This window comes from Zootoca vivipara, chromosome 12, assembly GCF_963506605.1.
Source record: "Zootoca vivipara chromosome 12, rZooViv1.1, whole genome shotgun sequence".
Taxonomy (NCBI): domain Eukaryota; kingdom Metazoa; phylum Chordata; class Lepidosauria; order Squamata; family Lacertidae; genus Zootoca; species Zootoca vivipara.
The window spans coordinates 37,191,764-37,208,523 of NC_083287.1; the positions used below are offsets into that span (position 1 = coordinate 37,191,764).

Consider the following 16,760-nt stretch of genomic DNA (forward strand, 5'->3'; position numbering starts at 1 on the left):
GGGAATGGCTGGCAGTCCCAGGATGGAGAGAAATGCTCTTTTCTTATCAGGTTTTGACCTTTTGCGGAGAGGAGCCATCAGTGACATTTCCTTCAGCGCTGACATTTTGAACTTTCACCACTTCTCTGCTGGGCCTCGCTGTAAATGGCAAGTAGGATCCGCGTCTGACGGAGGAGGGAGCAGCACAGGGGCCGCTCGGCCTCCTTAGGGCTGCCCGAGCCTCGCAGACCCGCGAGGTGGGAATGTGCATCCGGGCGAGCCTTCCAAAATGCTACACTTCTGCAACTCTGTGCAAACTTCCTAGGCCTAGGGACTAAGTCCTACTGGACTAAACTGTCATTACTTCCGAGTAAATCGGCAGAGTAACGGGCTCTGCGTCACGCCTTGGTTTCTCTCCTCCTGAGGTCTACCAAGGGTCTTTCTTTATTTAGGGTGCAATGCTGTATTCGCTTTACTGAGAATTAATACCTATGGGATTAAAGAAGAGATACATTGAGCAGACGTGTATAAAAGGGCTCTGTGACTTGCTTTGTTTTCAGCGCCGGTGCCTTTCTTTCTAACAAACATCCACACTTAGAACCAGAAAGATAAAATAGGCTACACACGCCGCCTTTTCAGCCCCATTTGTTAGAAAGGCTGGATACAAAGGTAAGCGGCATGGGCGTAGCCAGGAATTTTTTTTGGGGGGCAGGACCTCAGCTATGTATTTTTAATGGATTTTTATTGATTTAGGGGGCAGCTGTCCCTCTCTGCCCCCCTTTGGCTATGCCCATAGTAAGCAATAAAGAGAGAGGTGTGGGTACGGGAGCCGACAGAGCCTGGGCTATGGCCTCACCCGAGGCACTCAAGGCCTCCTTTATGAGCAAAGGAATTTCGCCAATATGTCCTGAAATAATAAAAACCGACTCTGGAGATATATGCATTATCTTGGTGGTTTTGCCTCTCTTATTGTAAGCCGCCTTGTGAGGGCGGCTTACCCCTAGAGGCTATCTAACAAAAATAGAATTCACGAACTAACTGGGAAAAAAATCATGAACAAATTAAATAAATTGTCCACTCCCTTCAACGATTTCACCTTTCAAAACCTCCAGTCAATCAGTGGGTGGAGGTTTTGGGGCTTTACTGTAATGGCTTGTACTTCGTATTTGAAACAGTGTGTTTAGGGGTTCAGTTATATTTCAACGTATTGTTATAGTTCAAGGATATTTATAACAACCCTGCAAGGTAGGCCTGTTCTTATGATCATCCCAGCATGCAGGAATATGAAATGACACCCGGGTCAGGGAGGACACCCGGCTTCTAACACTGCAATCCGAGGGATGCTTCCTTAGAAGTCTCAGTCAGTACAGTCAATGAAGTGTATTTAGAATGGAAAACCAAGGATATGAGTTCTGAGCGCTTAGTAAGGTGCAGCTCTGGTTACAATTCACCAACCACTAAAATCAGGGGTTAACTGACCCGGATCTAGGTCCCTTATGTGGGAAGGGGGGAGTGCGCGAAAAATGTTTTTGTTTTGCTGAAAGAGGTTAGTCCTTGTCTCTTCAGATCTTGTCCTACTCCAACGCCCCTCAGTCTCAGCCAGCATGGCTAATGGTGATGGATAGGCCCAGCAAACGGCATTTGGCTATGATAGTTGAATAGAACCTCCACAGGCAGAGGCAGTATACCTCTTAAGCAGCGGGTGATAATAGGGACAAACAACTAAGATAGGTTGTGGTCCTTACTCTTTGCTTGGCCAGCGTCTTTGAAGAATATGGCTGGCCTCCGCTGGGAAGAAGATACCGGTCTAGAGAAATCTGATCCAGTAGCGGCCAGGACATTAACTCAACGCACATACTTTTGGGCCGAAATCCCAGGCATCCTTCTTTACCCCCTGGAGCCCAGCAGGACGACCTTCCTTTGAAGGAACCCTTAATAGGAGGAGGGCTTGCTGCGCCAACCTCGACCTTTCCCCACGCGAAAAGGACCCCGCTAAGGTGTGGTCTTCTTGTGCCAAGAGGACACGATCCCTTTCCGCCCTGCCAGTGAGGAAGATGGGAGGGGGGCACAGGAAGAGACACCCACGTACCCCGCCCTCTCCTATTTGCCATCTTGCTCGTCATTGTCTACTCTGCGGAGCGGCAAGAAAGAGCATCCTGGCTCCAGCAGCAGCGACTGTCCAGCCGCAGCCTTCCTGGGGGAGGCGGATGCGCTGTCCCGGGGCTGAAGACCACCCTCCCCCCGCGCCGGGCGAGGGGCTTCTGGGAGCAGAGCCCGGCTGAGCAAGAGCCCTATTCGCCTCCCCACCCCCGTCTCTCTCTCTCTCCACCTCCCCGCTTAGGTGCTCCGGGCCGCTGTGTTGCTAGTAGCAACCACACCAGCTAGTTGTTGCTGCTGCTGCTGTGGCGGCGGCTTCATCGCTCCCGCTTCGCTTCTGCCCCAGCCCCGCGCCTCTGCCTCCGCCACCTCATTGTTCCCCGGTATCCTCCGCTCAAGCGACGGGGGTGGGTGGGCTGGAAGGGGGCTTTTGGTTACGTGTAGGGAGAGAGATCTTTCCCCTCCTCGTTTTTACACACATGAAAAAGAGATAAATCCCTTTTGGCATTGTCTTCTGTGCATAGCCAACAGGATGGATGGATGGATGCGGTAAAGGCTAAGGAAGAAAAAGGTCGGTCGATCACACTCTTGTAAATCAGCCTTCTTGGATCCTGAGGGAGCAACTGAATCCCCTTCTCTTCCTTCCTCCGGAGAGGCAGCCATCCCTCCTCAAATACCCCCTTTGCAGAAACGTAGGGCGTCCCTCTGAGGACGCTGTGAATGCAGCGAGCTGCCATCCCGTGGTTACCACGGGCTGATTCCCTCCTGCGGCTCTGCAGTGGCGTCTTCTGCCTTTGGTGGAAAGGAACCAGGACGGTCCACAGCGGAGCTACTAGGTTCTGACTTCTTCCCCTTACTCGCGCGATCATCGCGCGAATGCCCTGTTGGCAACCATCTCGCACGCGAGAGCATAGTCTATTGGAATAGAAACCTTTGAAAACAGCAGGGAACGTCCAATAGCCAGTTTCCTTCGCGGGAATACCCCCCTCGATCTCAAGGGAGCTTCCTTCCATGGAAAAGGCGAAATCCTGAGCAAGCCTTAGGAATCCTAAACACCAGGGAATAAGCCTCATGGAACGCTATGGGGCTAACTTGTGGATAAACAATTGTTTATTGATGCATTTATTTATTTCGGAAAAATAATGCGTAGTCTTGCTGTGTCCATATCGCCTTAAATTTAGTACGACCTGAATCATCGGCTGGAAGTGTCATGTATCAAATGGCGATTTTGGTTTACTTTCAGGATGCAAACCCTACCCGCTTACCTGGGAGTACATCCCATTGAACCCATTGAACTTCTGAGTAGACAGCAACAACTCCATGCAATGTACAGTAGGCATACCTAATCAAGCCAAGCAATGCTCAGTGGTGGGGTTAATGACCTTGTTTGCGGCCTTGATGTTTTCAAGTAGGTTGAGGACTGGATTGTACCTTTACAGCCCTTTGTTTACAGAAACCATCACAGAAGCCAACTGGCAGCTTGAGGCTCCGGAAAGCCAGCAGCTATGAAACACACACACACAAATCTGTCTACAGTACTAAAAAATAAATTGCTTGTAAAGTGTTGTCAGCCGCCTTGATCATCAACACATTATGTGGAGGAAAATCCCATGGTAATCTCTGGTCGTTTTAATACGCCAAGCCCAAACACGTGGATTTGGAAGGAAGGCCAAGCGCCGCAATAACTTTTCACTGCAAGACCAGTGTCTTGGAAATTGGTGCATCCAAGTTTACCTTGAGCCCACTGACACAGCCTTAAAATAAAAGGGCAAACTCACCGTGAATTTATAAATAGAACGTCGATAGAGGGCCCGTGTGTAAAAGGCAAGCTGACTTCGGCTGCAAAGTCCTGAAAAGGGAACCATTCTCCCATTATTTTGCAGGTCAACGCAACCCAAACCTCCAGGCCAAGCTCCCTTGAGCTCAATGGTATTAGGGAATAGGATTGCGTTGTTCGGCTCTGAAATAACTTTGGGAGCGTCAGTTTGTAGAATCAAACGAAACAAACACCCACACACAGTGTCTCCTTAGGGAACTGAACACACTTCTGACCTAAACCTCATTGGTTTCAGTGGGACTGACTTCAAAGTAAGGAAGGTGGGAATCCTATGCCCAACCAACTTAATGAAACTTACTTCTGAATAGACGCGTGGAGGTTGCACCTTCACTCAGGATTAAGAACTACTGAACGCAGGTTAAATCCAAATAAATGCAAGGGCGAAGGATTGTTGTGCAGCATGTTAATTGGTTTTAGTCTGAGATCCTAACCCCACTTACCTGGGAGTAAGACCCATTGAATTCAACAGGGCTTACCGCTGAGTAAGGGCTTACTGCTGGTTAAACTTGTAACAGTCCAGCACTTTCAGAGCTCCGGGGCAGATAGTCCTTTAATAAACGCCGTCCAGCTTTGCCTTTCCTGGAAGCGTCATCATCGGACGCGTCACTGACTGTCACCCTTTGAAACTGGTGCTTGAAGTCCAATATGGTTCATCGCCTGCTTGTTGTTATAATAAACTCTGCAGCACCACAGACAACTACCTCTTCCTCCTCCCCACTCAGTACTTTCGTTTCCTATAACTCATCAGCAGAACCATGGGTTTTTCTTCCCCCTTCAGACGACGAGTTTACTAAACAGTTTGTAGTTAGTTGCTAATAACAAGAACTTGCTCACTAACAGCCCAAATTAAGCTCACTAAAACCCCATCCTAAGCAGGTTTACTCGAAAGAAACACAAAGGAGGTTTAACTTAATCTCCGCGTTAAATCCATCCGATGCAAATGGCAGAGTTTTAACCACTTGCCCATTAAAACCAGTAGGGCTGAACCTAGACAGGATCGTGCCCAGCATTTAAATGCACAGTCCTCGTCCATTACTGTATACGGATCTAGCGAGGTTTAACTTCAAAAGAAACGGCAACAAGTGATTCTGCTTCCCCAGCTGGGTGAATTGGGTTGGGTACCATCACACGAACACCTCGATCTGTACAACGCAGATCAGTCGTAGGCGTTAGATTTACGCGCCTGACACCCCGATCCGGTTCATAATTATTTCGAAGCGCTGAAATACGCCTGATTTGTCTCCACAACACACTTAATTTCAGCTTCCGACCTCCTTTGCCTGTGGAGAACTGCGTGGGGTGTTTTACTAAGTCCATCTCTGGGCGGTCAGCAGGAAAGCTAGACAGACAGACGGCTCTAGTACATCGGGAATCTCTTAGAGTGGCTGGGGCAACCCAGTCTGATGGGCGGAATACAAATAATTTAACAAAAGTAAAAAAATAAATAAATACTGGCAGCTTTCTGAGTGACTTGCAATAGACCACAAAGGCTATTCCAAATTAATTAACAAGAGCAACACATTTCCCCTCTCCTAAAAAAACACACATACACAAAACAAAACACCCCAAGGCTACTAAAACTAAGAAAGCTTGGAGGGAAACCAGGAATGGAGTTTTGTGTGGAAGGATTGGGAGCTCAGTCACTGCTGCTGAAAACCAACGTCCTGGCTGAGATGTCTTCTCCTACATCCTGGAACTGACCCCCTCCCATCCCGGCTCCCCTTATCTCCAGCTGATGGCTAGGAAGCGGTCTAATAAAAAGAAATACTGTAGGTCCCGCAGATGGGAAATCTGCCCACCCCTGCTCTGAGCTCGCCCAACACCAGCCGGTCATGACCTCCTTGACTATCTCTTCTTCCAAGCTGCAATTCTCCTTGCGTCGACAGAGACGCTTTTCTTCCTCGTAAGGGTGCCAGTGATGATATATACACACGTACTCTACACATGTGACATGCAGCTAATGCCTAGTCATTATAATGAAAGAGTGACTCAGCTGAGTAGTCAAGGCCAGCTAGGACTTCGGTCTAAGCCGGAGATGTAGGGAAGAATAACTGGGTATCTCAATAAGCGCTGTAGAAATTGCGCGTCCTGCCAGGCACGTTGCATCTACCTCAGCGAATGCAAAACAATGACCTTCTGGCTCGGATGGACCAACAACGGACGGGGGGGAGACTTTATTGTTGGTGGTTTTTGGGAAACCAGAGCAGCAACAGTACCCAAAGCACACGACACAGGCTGCCATTCTCTAAGGCAATCAGTGGAGGGACTTCAGTCCAGGACTCGTGGGGTTCGTTCAATTCTAGCATGTTTCCAAACTGGCTTCCTTAGTATAATTTCTACCCCATCTTTCCACTCAGTATTGACCCATAAGCCGCTTTACGCGGGTCGGGGGAGGCTCACGTCGGTGGCAAAGCCGAGTGTCCTTGTTTTAAGCAAAGGAACAAATTATTGGGTTCGTGCCAAGCTGGCACCCAACGCAAACCATCCACCAGCTCCCAGTGAAGCGACTCGGATGGCAAGCACCTTTACTTGAGAGTCAGCCCCTACGTTTCAGCAGCGCTTATTTCGAGGTGAAGTGCATTTTTTTAAACAGCGTTGATCTATATGCAAGCTGCCTGAAAGTCAAATACGCCGACTCAATATGCTCGTGAATCGGGCTGACCGCTTCTTTGTGTTAACTGCTCGCCCCCCTGTGCCCACAGATAAGCAAGCCTGATAGGAGGCCCGATAGGCAACCCACGTTTTTCTCGGTCAGCGGTGGTTGGGCTGCAATTTCCACTATCGCTGCCCATTGGCCATAAGTGTGTACTTGGACCAGGGTTCAAATACCCACTTGCGTCTGTAGCCCACTGAGTGACCTTGGAACAGTCACTCACCCTCAGTCTAATCATCTACCTTTCGAGGTTGTTGTGGGGATTAAATGGGGAGGAAGAGAACATATTGAGCTCCTTAGAGGAAAGAGATGATGATGATGATGATGATGATGATGATGATGATGATGATGATGATAATACAGGCTAAGTGTGAAGGAAGCTGGGGTCCAACAACATTATAGGGATTATAGGGAAATAATTTCCCATCTGTCCACACGATTTTGCAAACTGCTTTGAGAGTTGTTTGCAATAAAGTGGTGCATTTATTTTAAAAAAATACAATATTTTCCAAAAAGAACACATGATTGGACCCGGGGACTGTAGCCACATAGTGCGGTGGGAATAAAAACACCAAAAGGTAATCAAAGTTTCATTCCAACTGTGGGTTGAACAGAATAAAACGCCATCTGTTTTTCTTAACCCCCCCCCATCACAGCTACTGCTTTTTAATGACTCAAGGCACGATATTGCTGCAAATATTTCCGAGAGGTTCACAGCTAGCTCCTTTAGCATTTTAAATTGGACTGCACACGTCAGACCCCCTTCATCTGTGCTCGTTTCTCTGTGTGCGCGCACACACGTTTATATGGAGAATAAACGGCACTGAACTTACTTTGGAGTGATATAAGCTTCGGATTACTTTGCCTGGGTGCAACCAAGGAGGCCACCAGTTCAGTTTTTACTTCACCGCATGGGTTTACGGTATGTCACGGTTATTTCAACCTCAGCTATATGGGAACAGTGGTGTTGTCCTGCTTGAGAGGCCTGTGGCATGCTTTGCACACCCTTAAGCGCTATATAAATGCTAAGGAGCATTAATGTTTCCTAAAGCCAACCTGGTGTGCAGTGCAGGCTAGAATATTGGGCTTCCCACCACAGCTTGCCCAGCTGGGCACGACTCGAAAATAATAAAAAACAGAGCAGAACCCTAAAGCTTTCTCAGAACCTCCTACATCCGGATTAACCAATTATTTAGCAATCTGGTTCTACTCACCATCGTGGTACAGTAGTTAAATGTCGTTTTTTTCTCAGCCTTTCAGTGCCTGCTTATGTATGGGCAGGAATTTGATTCTCTGTCATGAAATCCAGGAATAGTCGCTCGAATTAATCAAAGCAGAGTCTTACCCCCGCCCCGTATAGGGTCTGGCTTGTATATTTAGAATGTGTGTTGTTTGCTCCAGAATTGGGAACAGGAGCAGAGGGGCTGTAAACTTAGCAAAGTCTGTGGTTCTTTTTCTCTGCTCAGCATTCAACAGCCAATCCGAAATTGAGTCCCATATTAAAACCAGATCAAGCCCAGTGATATAAACGGAACGAGCATATTGATCTAGAACATGCTTAAACGGCACTCCTCCTATTTTGTTCTCCTGCCATTTTGCCAATTGCTTTAAGTTTGAAGCACTTAAAATTCCCACGGATTGACTGTACAGTATATCTATTCAGAGAGCGAATCGCCGACCGGAGCAATTCTCATAAGGGTAGAACAGTGCAACCCTATTCAACTGACGAATTTGGATGTACACCCATTGGCTCCAGTTCTACTGGAATTAAGTGAAAGGTCAAGTGCTTAAATTCTGTGTTCCTGGGCTCTTGTTCTTGGATATGCCCGGGAAAACAACGAGCTGATATCCAATTGTTCACAGTTTCAAATCTCAACTCTGCCCTTACTAGTAAGTAGTTAAGACTGAGACTAGGCGCTGCTGTCCGATTCCCCAGATTGCCTTATGAGATTTGGGAATAAAAGGAGCATTACCTTACAGGGCTGTTGTAAATATGAGTGCGGTTGGATTTCATTGATCACTGTCTAATTGTGATTTTCAAGGCCAGTGTGAGACTCACAGAAAGAGTTGGCATTAATCTCTTCCATATATTTAGAATTCCTTGGATTTATAAACAGTACAAGCATTCGAATGAAAAGCTGATTTGTGTCCCATCACACATTAGGTTGTTCTGCTGGAATGAAGGCGATTTAAGGATTGATTTAAACCCAGACGTGTTTGTTGATTGGGCTCCATTCGACCAAGATCTCTCACCAGGGCTTGCATAACCCTGAGACCCATTCTTAATAAAAGACTCCAGCCTGTAACACATTGACTACGATCCTAATCGTACTTCCTTGTGAGTAAGTCGAAACCGAAATGACTTACTACCGAGTAAACACGTTTGGAATTACGATAAATTATAATCCTCTTTATGAGGGTGCTTTGAGAGTGTCCCTATCTGAATATCCAAGGCACTCAAACAGGCTCCTCTCACTCAGCTGGATTTAGGGAGCAAAGATTGTGCGCTTAAGATCTAAGACCTTTAATATTGAAAGTGAATTCCTTGGTGAGTTGTTACCAAGGGACACACCCACCGTCAAAATCCTTCAGAAATATCAAACACTAAAGATGATCACGAAAGACATAAGAAAAGGTTCTCCATCACTGCCTGACGTTAAGCAAAGGAGTCTCCGGGAGAAAGGTTGTGAGCAAGTTGTGTGTGCGCGGACCAACGTACAAGTATCACACGTGTGTGGTTCGTCTTACAATAATGGGATTATAACTTCGATGGAACTTCGCTTGACAGTGTTTGCTTTGGGAGCAAGGGATTTTGTCCCGTTCTGCTCTTGTCTGCTGTATTATCCATCTCTTCCCTCGTGAGAGACCAGTTTCATGTCCCCTTTTCTTTGTCGAGAAAGAAACAGTTACAGTAATCCTTTTTTGAAACCGAAACACCGCCTGTCTCAGTCTGGCAAGAGAACACGGCTAATTTGAGCCTTCTTTATTTGCATACGAAGGCAATATGAACGGAGAACATTGTCGGCAACCCGTTGCGACACATCCTTCCAAAAACTTTTTAGAAGTGTCCCTGGGAATCAAGGGGAGGACTTTTTCTTTCCAGGCAAAGCGTTTATTTCCAGGCAAAGCGTTTATGATCTGGGTGTGAAAATTGCCTCTCCATATATTTAGAATTCCTTTGACTTCTAAACAGTACAAGCGTGATGCTGGAGGAGTGGAAACATTCAACCTCAAGGGAGAAGTAATTTTGCCTGAGATTTACACAAAGCAAGTTCTTAGCTAAAGTGAAAATGTTTAAAAGTGTTCAAACGATGGGCTTATGTTCTGGTAGTTTGAAATACTCAGAGGCTGGACTAAGTAGATTAAACACTGAGGTGTTACTATAAAAGTTATTAGCAAATATATAATGTAATTGGAATAGCTGTGAAACTTTCAGAGCGTGCTGCTGATATTAGGATTCATCTGATATTTTTTCACCTTACTTTTAATTTCTTTTATGGTACATGAGAACTTTCATTATATCACTTAGTCTACTAAATTGTGGATCATAGTTTGTCACAGTAGTTGCGTCACGGGCTGCCCCCACCTACACCTCTCCCATTCTAAGCATACAGTAAGGGATTTTAAAATAAGCCCAATTATGTAAATAGAAGAATTGGACATTCTTAACGGTGCAATCCTATGCATGTCTACTCAAGAGTAAGCGCCATTTGGGACTCTCAGGGAAACTGAGTACAGGATTGAATATTAAGACTTCCCCGTTGGAACAAATGAGAGTTAGAATGCTTTGGCCTGGTGGGGCCCCCACCGTGGGAATAAACCGCATAGATGTTAATTATTTTTCTCCCACCTATTCCCTGTGTGTGGGTGGGAACTTAAAAGCTCTCTTCAGTGAAGAACATTATTTAGAAATAGGTTATCCAGATCTGTTGTGACATGTTGCACAAATCCCTTCCTTTCAGAGACAGATCCTGTTTCCACGTCCTTGGGAGAGTCAGTAGAGTTCATTTCCAAGTATATCGGATTGACGTTCAAGTCTTGCATTTGTTTCTTACCCTCTATGCACAACCGCATCAATATTTGCATTTTAAACTGGCCTTACTCGTGCTAAATTAAACGACAGACAATAATGATAACCTTCACCTAAGAACATGGCCAATAAATTAACTGCTCTCCCAGGCAGTTGAGCGTGAGAACTTGAATTAGTGGAGGGACACCACATTAATTTGGAAACGAGTTCCACAAATTACTGAGAATCAAGCCCAGAAACAGGGACCGCGTTCTCCGTTGGACCTGTCTAATCCAGATACAGTACTGATTCGTTTAACTCATTTGTGGACTTAGCTGCAGCAACCTTCCAGCTATTTACCCCGACATCTACTTTAAGAAGAGCTATTCGGGAATAATTGCATCGAACTTTATCAGGCTGACAAATAACAGGTACGCGCTTATAAAAGCGACCCCGGTATTATTTGGAGGCAAGGCTGCATCGGGTGGCAGCTTTTTAATTCCATAAAATAGGTGATAGAGCTGCGCGCACACCAAGCATTTAAAACACACGACTCCTCACACCCCAACATCTGGGAACTGTCGTTTACTATTCTCAGAGCTACAATTCCCAGCACCCTTGGTGAACTGCAGTTCCCAATATTCTTTTTTTTGGGGGGGGGAAGCCACGTGCTTTAAATATATGGTGCAAATATATCTTGAAATGTATCATTGCTTTTGTCCTAAATGTCAGCAGCATGCCGAAACATTACCTTTTAATGCAAAAAGTCCATTTTTACTACAACTTGTGTGTTTGTGCATGTGGAAGTCTTATTGCTGAGATTGCTCTTAAAAGAACGCAACTGACGTCGCAGTCCATTTTGGTCAAGGGACTCGTCCCCTCCATCCGACGCAGCCGCATAGAGACGTCTACGACGTGCTCGCCAAGGCGCTCGGGACCAGCTGAGTATGTGACGCGTCACGTCCTCAGGGAAGCGAAAGCGATTTTATTAAATATGAAAGGCATCCTTCCGCCCTGCGCATGCGCATTGCCCGCCAAAGGCAACTCGGGATTCTCCTTGCGGTAGACTTTGAACTCCCAAGAGGGGTTTTACTTTTCCGGGGCGATTTTTATGTTGTTATGAAGCTGCTAACATCCCCGAATTTCTGAACCAGCAGAAAGAGAAATATATCGTCGGGTCCATCGAAGGAATCGTGCGGGGCTGCGATCCTTAAAATGACAAACGGGACCCTTCCAGTATTTCCTGAGAGTAAGCACTACTGAATTCAACAGAATTCACTTCCGAGTAGACAGGGTTAGACTTGCCCTGTTCAGAGTCTCTTAAGTTAAGAGGTTTGCCTCCTCGCTGCAGCTGGAATCCTAGGCTCGCTTACCCGGGAGTAAGTCCCTCGGGGTTAGCTGGGACTTCTTGCTTCCGAGGAAACGTGCAGCGGGGTCGGGCTGGGGCTGTGCGGTTGCTCGGGGGCGCCTGCTGTGCTTCCTTCCCCGGAGAGCCAGGCTGGCGGGCCGATCCTGTCTCTCGCCTACAAGGCCTTCACTGCCGGGTTGAGCCGGGCGCGGCGTCGCCAAGAGCAGGCCGCTCAGATCACGCCGCCCCCTCGGGGCTTGGGGGAGCCTCGCTGCCTCCGTCGCCGATGCAGAAGCGGGTTGTCGCCGAGAGGTCAACCCACTAAACACCCAACCACCCCAGCCAGCCAGGAAAATCCTTTGCAGGATCTGAAAGCAGCCTATCCACACTTTGAATAGCTAAGTGGGCGGGGATCTCGCAGTGGCGTTTTGGAGGGACACCTGAGTCTCAGGTTGGGATAAGAGGAGAGGTGTCCTTTTCTTTGTAGGTCATCATTGGTAGTGGAATGAAAGAATGTTCTACGCGACGGTTCGATTTCAGCTAAATCTAGGGACTTTCGCTGGGGTGGTGGTGGGCGGTCCTACGTGTGAAATACGAACCGGATGTTTTGTATGCTTTCATAAGGGGAAAAACTCCACCCACCACCTCTCAGATTCTTTCCCGAATATACGAGCCAATGGGAGGAATCAGACAGTGCGAGATTTGGGTTCAGAAGTCCAACTTCAAATCTTTCCGCTCAGCGGACGGCCTGCTTGACCTTATTTGACATCCTCTCGGCCTCCTGCTCTGAAACATGAGAGAGTGGCTCAGCGGCAGACTACACGCTGGTGGGGAGGGGAAAGTCCAAGGTTCAATCTCCAAGTGCTGCTGGGGGGGGGGGAATCCCATTTGAAACTCAGGAGAGCCGCTGCCAGTCAGTGTCGACAATGCTGAACAAGGCAGACCAACAGACTCTGAATCCGTCTAATACAGCTCCCTATTGATTTCAGGGAGAGTCACTACCATGGAAAGGCGACCAGGGGCGAGTTGAATATATGAGAAATTGTACTGCATTTGGCAAGGTTACGCGGTGATATAGAGCTTACACAATAACAGTACTGTAATACATTCCCATGGAGGGTTTTTTTTTTGCGGGAGGGGGGGGCGCAAGTGGCCACTTATAACCGACCTCAGCTCCACACCCTGAAGCTTGGGAGCCCATAAAGAACAATGTCATTCGAAGAAGTATATGAGCAGTTATTTCAACGAGGTAGGAGCAGGACAGGGATATGAAAGACATGAGCGTTATCTATTCCAGTTGAGCGGAGGCGAAGGGAGAAGAGAAGCCACGCTGCTTTCGAGGACGGATCAGAGTCCCAAGATCCGGAGAGCGGGGTGCATGTGAACCCCAAAGGCATTCATTCCAGTGCTGGAACTTGGAAAAGGATCAGCTAGCGTCAGCAACTTTGGCCCAGAGGATTTGACCAGGCAGGAGCCACTTTTGGTTGGGATGTGCGGCTCCTCATTCTGGTTCCAGTCCTGGCCGGCCGAAGGGCGCAGGCTCGCACAATAGACTCCAGTTTTTCAATAGCGACACCAGCCATGGACAATCCAGAAAGAAAACGCATGCGCACGGAGAAGTTCTATCAATATGTACACGTTCCTGAGTGCTGTGGGCGGGGAATGTAAAACTGCATGGGGGATTCTAGTCGGACACGCTTCCCTCCTGCACAACGTGTGAAGTGGCCCTTGCGTGACAATGGCAATAGATTTTGCAAGGCTTGCCATCAGCTCTTTTACTGATCTTTCCTTTCTCTTTCATATAACATATGGGGGCGGGGAGTATCCACAACATAGCTGCCAAGTTCTCCCCCTTTTTAAGGGAAATTCCCTTATGCTGAATAGGCTTCCTCGCGAGAAAAGGGAAAACTTGACAGCTATGATCCACAACATAAATGCAAAATTAAAAACTCAGAAGTACAACTGTGTTATTAGCTTAAATCCTTGGAAGGATCAGAAACTCTTTCATTAGAGGTTGGTTTGTTTTTTAAGGATTTTTGGCTGCGGAGAGGAGAGGAACATATGAAAGTGAGTTTCGGGTTGTGGGGAATCTTCCTTTCCATAGTCTGACACTGTGTACACAACATAGATTTAAAGCACCCTCCTAAAAAAAAATCCAGGAAGCTAGTTTGTTAAGGGTGCTGGGAACTGTAGCTTTGTTAGGGGTAAACTACCGTCCCTACTTTGTTGGCCACCTGACCCGGAAGCTGTACTCTGGCTCCCATAGCCAGTAAAGCGAGATGAGCGCCGTAACCCCAGAGTCGTCCGCGACTGGACCTAACGGTCAGGGGTCCCTTTATTTTTATTTTTACCTTTACCGTCCCCAGGGAGAGGCTAATGCCCTGTAGATTCGCGACAAGAGCGTTTACTTTAAACTCCGCATCTAGCTCAAGCCCAGCACGGTATTGTATATCTGCTATAGGAAGCGCATTAAAAAGTTACAAATAGTTAAATAGTGAGCACCTTGGTTTCATTCACTCAATACATACCGTAGAGATGACTACTAAACGTGGAGAGAAGAAAACAAGGGAAATAGAGAAAGGGAATAGGTAAAATAAAGTCGATGTTCATTTTTATTATTTTATTGCAGCTTTGTCCATCTAGCCCTTCGACACACGTAGGACACGATCAAAGCCAAATGCTTCTGTTTAACTGGTCTGGGGATCGCATCCACGCAACAATGAACCACAGCATTAGGAAGGAAAGAGAGTTGAACTTAAACAGGACCAAGTTTGGAATTCTAACTCTACTTCCCGGGGAGTAAGTAAGCCCTGTTGAATCCAATAGGACTGGCTTCGGAGTAGACATAGTTAGGATTGCGCTGTAAAGCGGCTTGGCGGTTGCCACTGACTAGGGAAAATCGCTATCTTTCATTTCAAGCCCGTCTAGAAGAATAATTTACCTTCCAGGGCTGCCCCGAGTACAAGCCATTTTTAAGGCACTGCTTTGTTTTTAAATGAAGACTAAGACACTTCCGAGGAGGAAGCCAAGAGGGGCTGAGGATCTCGTTGCAAGGAGTTGGGGGCAGAAACCCGCGCGCGAACCACTGAGCAGAGTGCGCAGCAAGGTCTCCAAACGCAGACGAGCCGGATTAGCGCAGTAAAGGCTTAAGGCACATCACTACAGTCTTTCATAATAAGATCACAAGTAACCCATTTTATGACCAGATTCTACCCAGTGCCTCCTTGCAAGCGGCACCCGCACACCCAGAGCGATGCCTGGGCAACTGCTTTCTATGCAGGAAGGTCCCTGGTTCAATTCCCAGCATCTCTGGGAGAGAGAGAGCTCCGTCTGGAGAGGCGCTGCCAGCCAAGGTAGGCAAGTGCTGAGCTAGATGGACCAAATGGTCTGACTCGGTATAAGGCGGATTCCCCCAGTTCCTATGTCCAAGCTCCTCCCATTGGCCTTAATGGCAAGCGCTGACTCGCACTTGCTTCAGACGCAACGATCAGGTGTACTTAGTGCAGAGTAAAGGATCGCAGCCAACCGCACCTCAGCAGGGAGAGACTTTCCTTTTGTAGATCCAAGCGGCAAGGACATCGCCTGGCGGCCTTTCCCAACGAGCTGGAGAAGCGCAGAGGGAGGGGGAGGAAAAGGGCTCAAGGAACGCTGCGTTAGGATCCCGTTGCGTCGGCTCTTCCGCGCGAGAGCCTAGCGCAAGGCGCCGCCGGCTGGCTTGCCCTCTAGTTCCGCGCCCGCCTGATGTCACAATGAGGCGCAGGCCGCGGCCTCCCTCCCGCCCCTTGATGGCGCCGGCTTCCGTTCGGTTGCCAAGGAGAAGGATACACACCGCGGCCCAAACTGAAAAGGCCCCGGGGGAAGACGGTGAAGCGCGGAGCCTAGGCTGCGGAGCCCGAGGGGCAGGTGGAGCTGCAGGAGCTGCTCGGGTTTCTGAGTGGAGAGGCGAAGCGGAGGAGCAAGACCCTCCTCAAGGCCGCAGGGGGATCCAGGGGGCGAGACACCACCTCACGGGGACGCTGCCGAGGCTCTGGGAAGTGGGTGACCAGCAAGAGCCATGAGTCAGAGGCAGGTCTTGCAAGGTATTTCTAAGGCTGGGTTTTGTGTACTGGGAGTTTCTGAGCTCTACAGTTTCAAGAAAAGAAAAAGAAAAGGGGGGGGGAGAAGCGCGCTCACGCAACAGAATCTGCTGTTTACCTGCGAGTAAACCTCATTGAATTAAATAAGACTATGAGTAGTCCCGGTGATGTGTACACAGGACAAAATTTAGAAAGCCTCCTAGGAGTATTTGCTACTGAACTCACTGGAGTTTACTTCTGAGTAGACCTATGCCAAGGATTGTTAAGTTTTTATATTTTATTCTACTGTAGTATGTACTGTTGTAATTTGGTTTCCAGCCCCCTCCCCCCATTCTGTAATCTGTAAGCCTCATTGAGTCATAAAGTCAACCTATAAAAGTTTATGGAAATAAACTTTATGCATAAGAATAAGTTTTGTTGAATTCAGTGGGGCAAACTCACAGGTGGCGCTGTGGGTTAAACCACAGAGCCTAGGGCTTGCTGATCAGAAGGTCGGTGGTTCGAATCCCTGCGACGGGGTGAGCTCCCGTTGCTCGGTCCCAGCTCCTGCCAACCTAGCAGTTCAAAAGCATGTCAAAGTGCAAGTAGATAAAAAGGGACCGCTACAGTGGGAAGGTAAACAGTGTTTCCGTGTGCTGCTCTGGTTCGCCAGAAGTGGCTTTGTCATGCTGGCCACATGACCTGGAAGCTGTACGCTGGCTCCCTCGGCCAATAAAGCGAGATGAGCGCGCAACCCCAGAGTTGGTCACGACTGGACCTAA

General features: G+C 47.8%; 1 protein-coding gene across 1 annotated transcript in view; it reads left to right on the forward strand.

Annotated features, from left to right (window-relative positions):
* The first annotated feature begins 13,097 nt into the window (after positions 1 to 13,097).
* SPAG6 (sperm associated antigen 6) overlaps positions 13,098 to 16,760 on the forward strand; it is a 59,762-nt gene continuing 56,099 nt past the window's right edge. Inside the window, exon 1 of the mRNA XM_035130051.2 lies at positions 13,098 to 16,002. Within this exon, the coding sequence (XP_034985942.1) occupies positions 15,978 to 16,002 (25 nt within the window). The 5' untranslated portion in view covers positions 13,098 to 15,977. The remainder of the gene's footprint in view (positions 16,003 to 16,760) is intronic.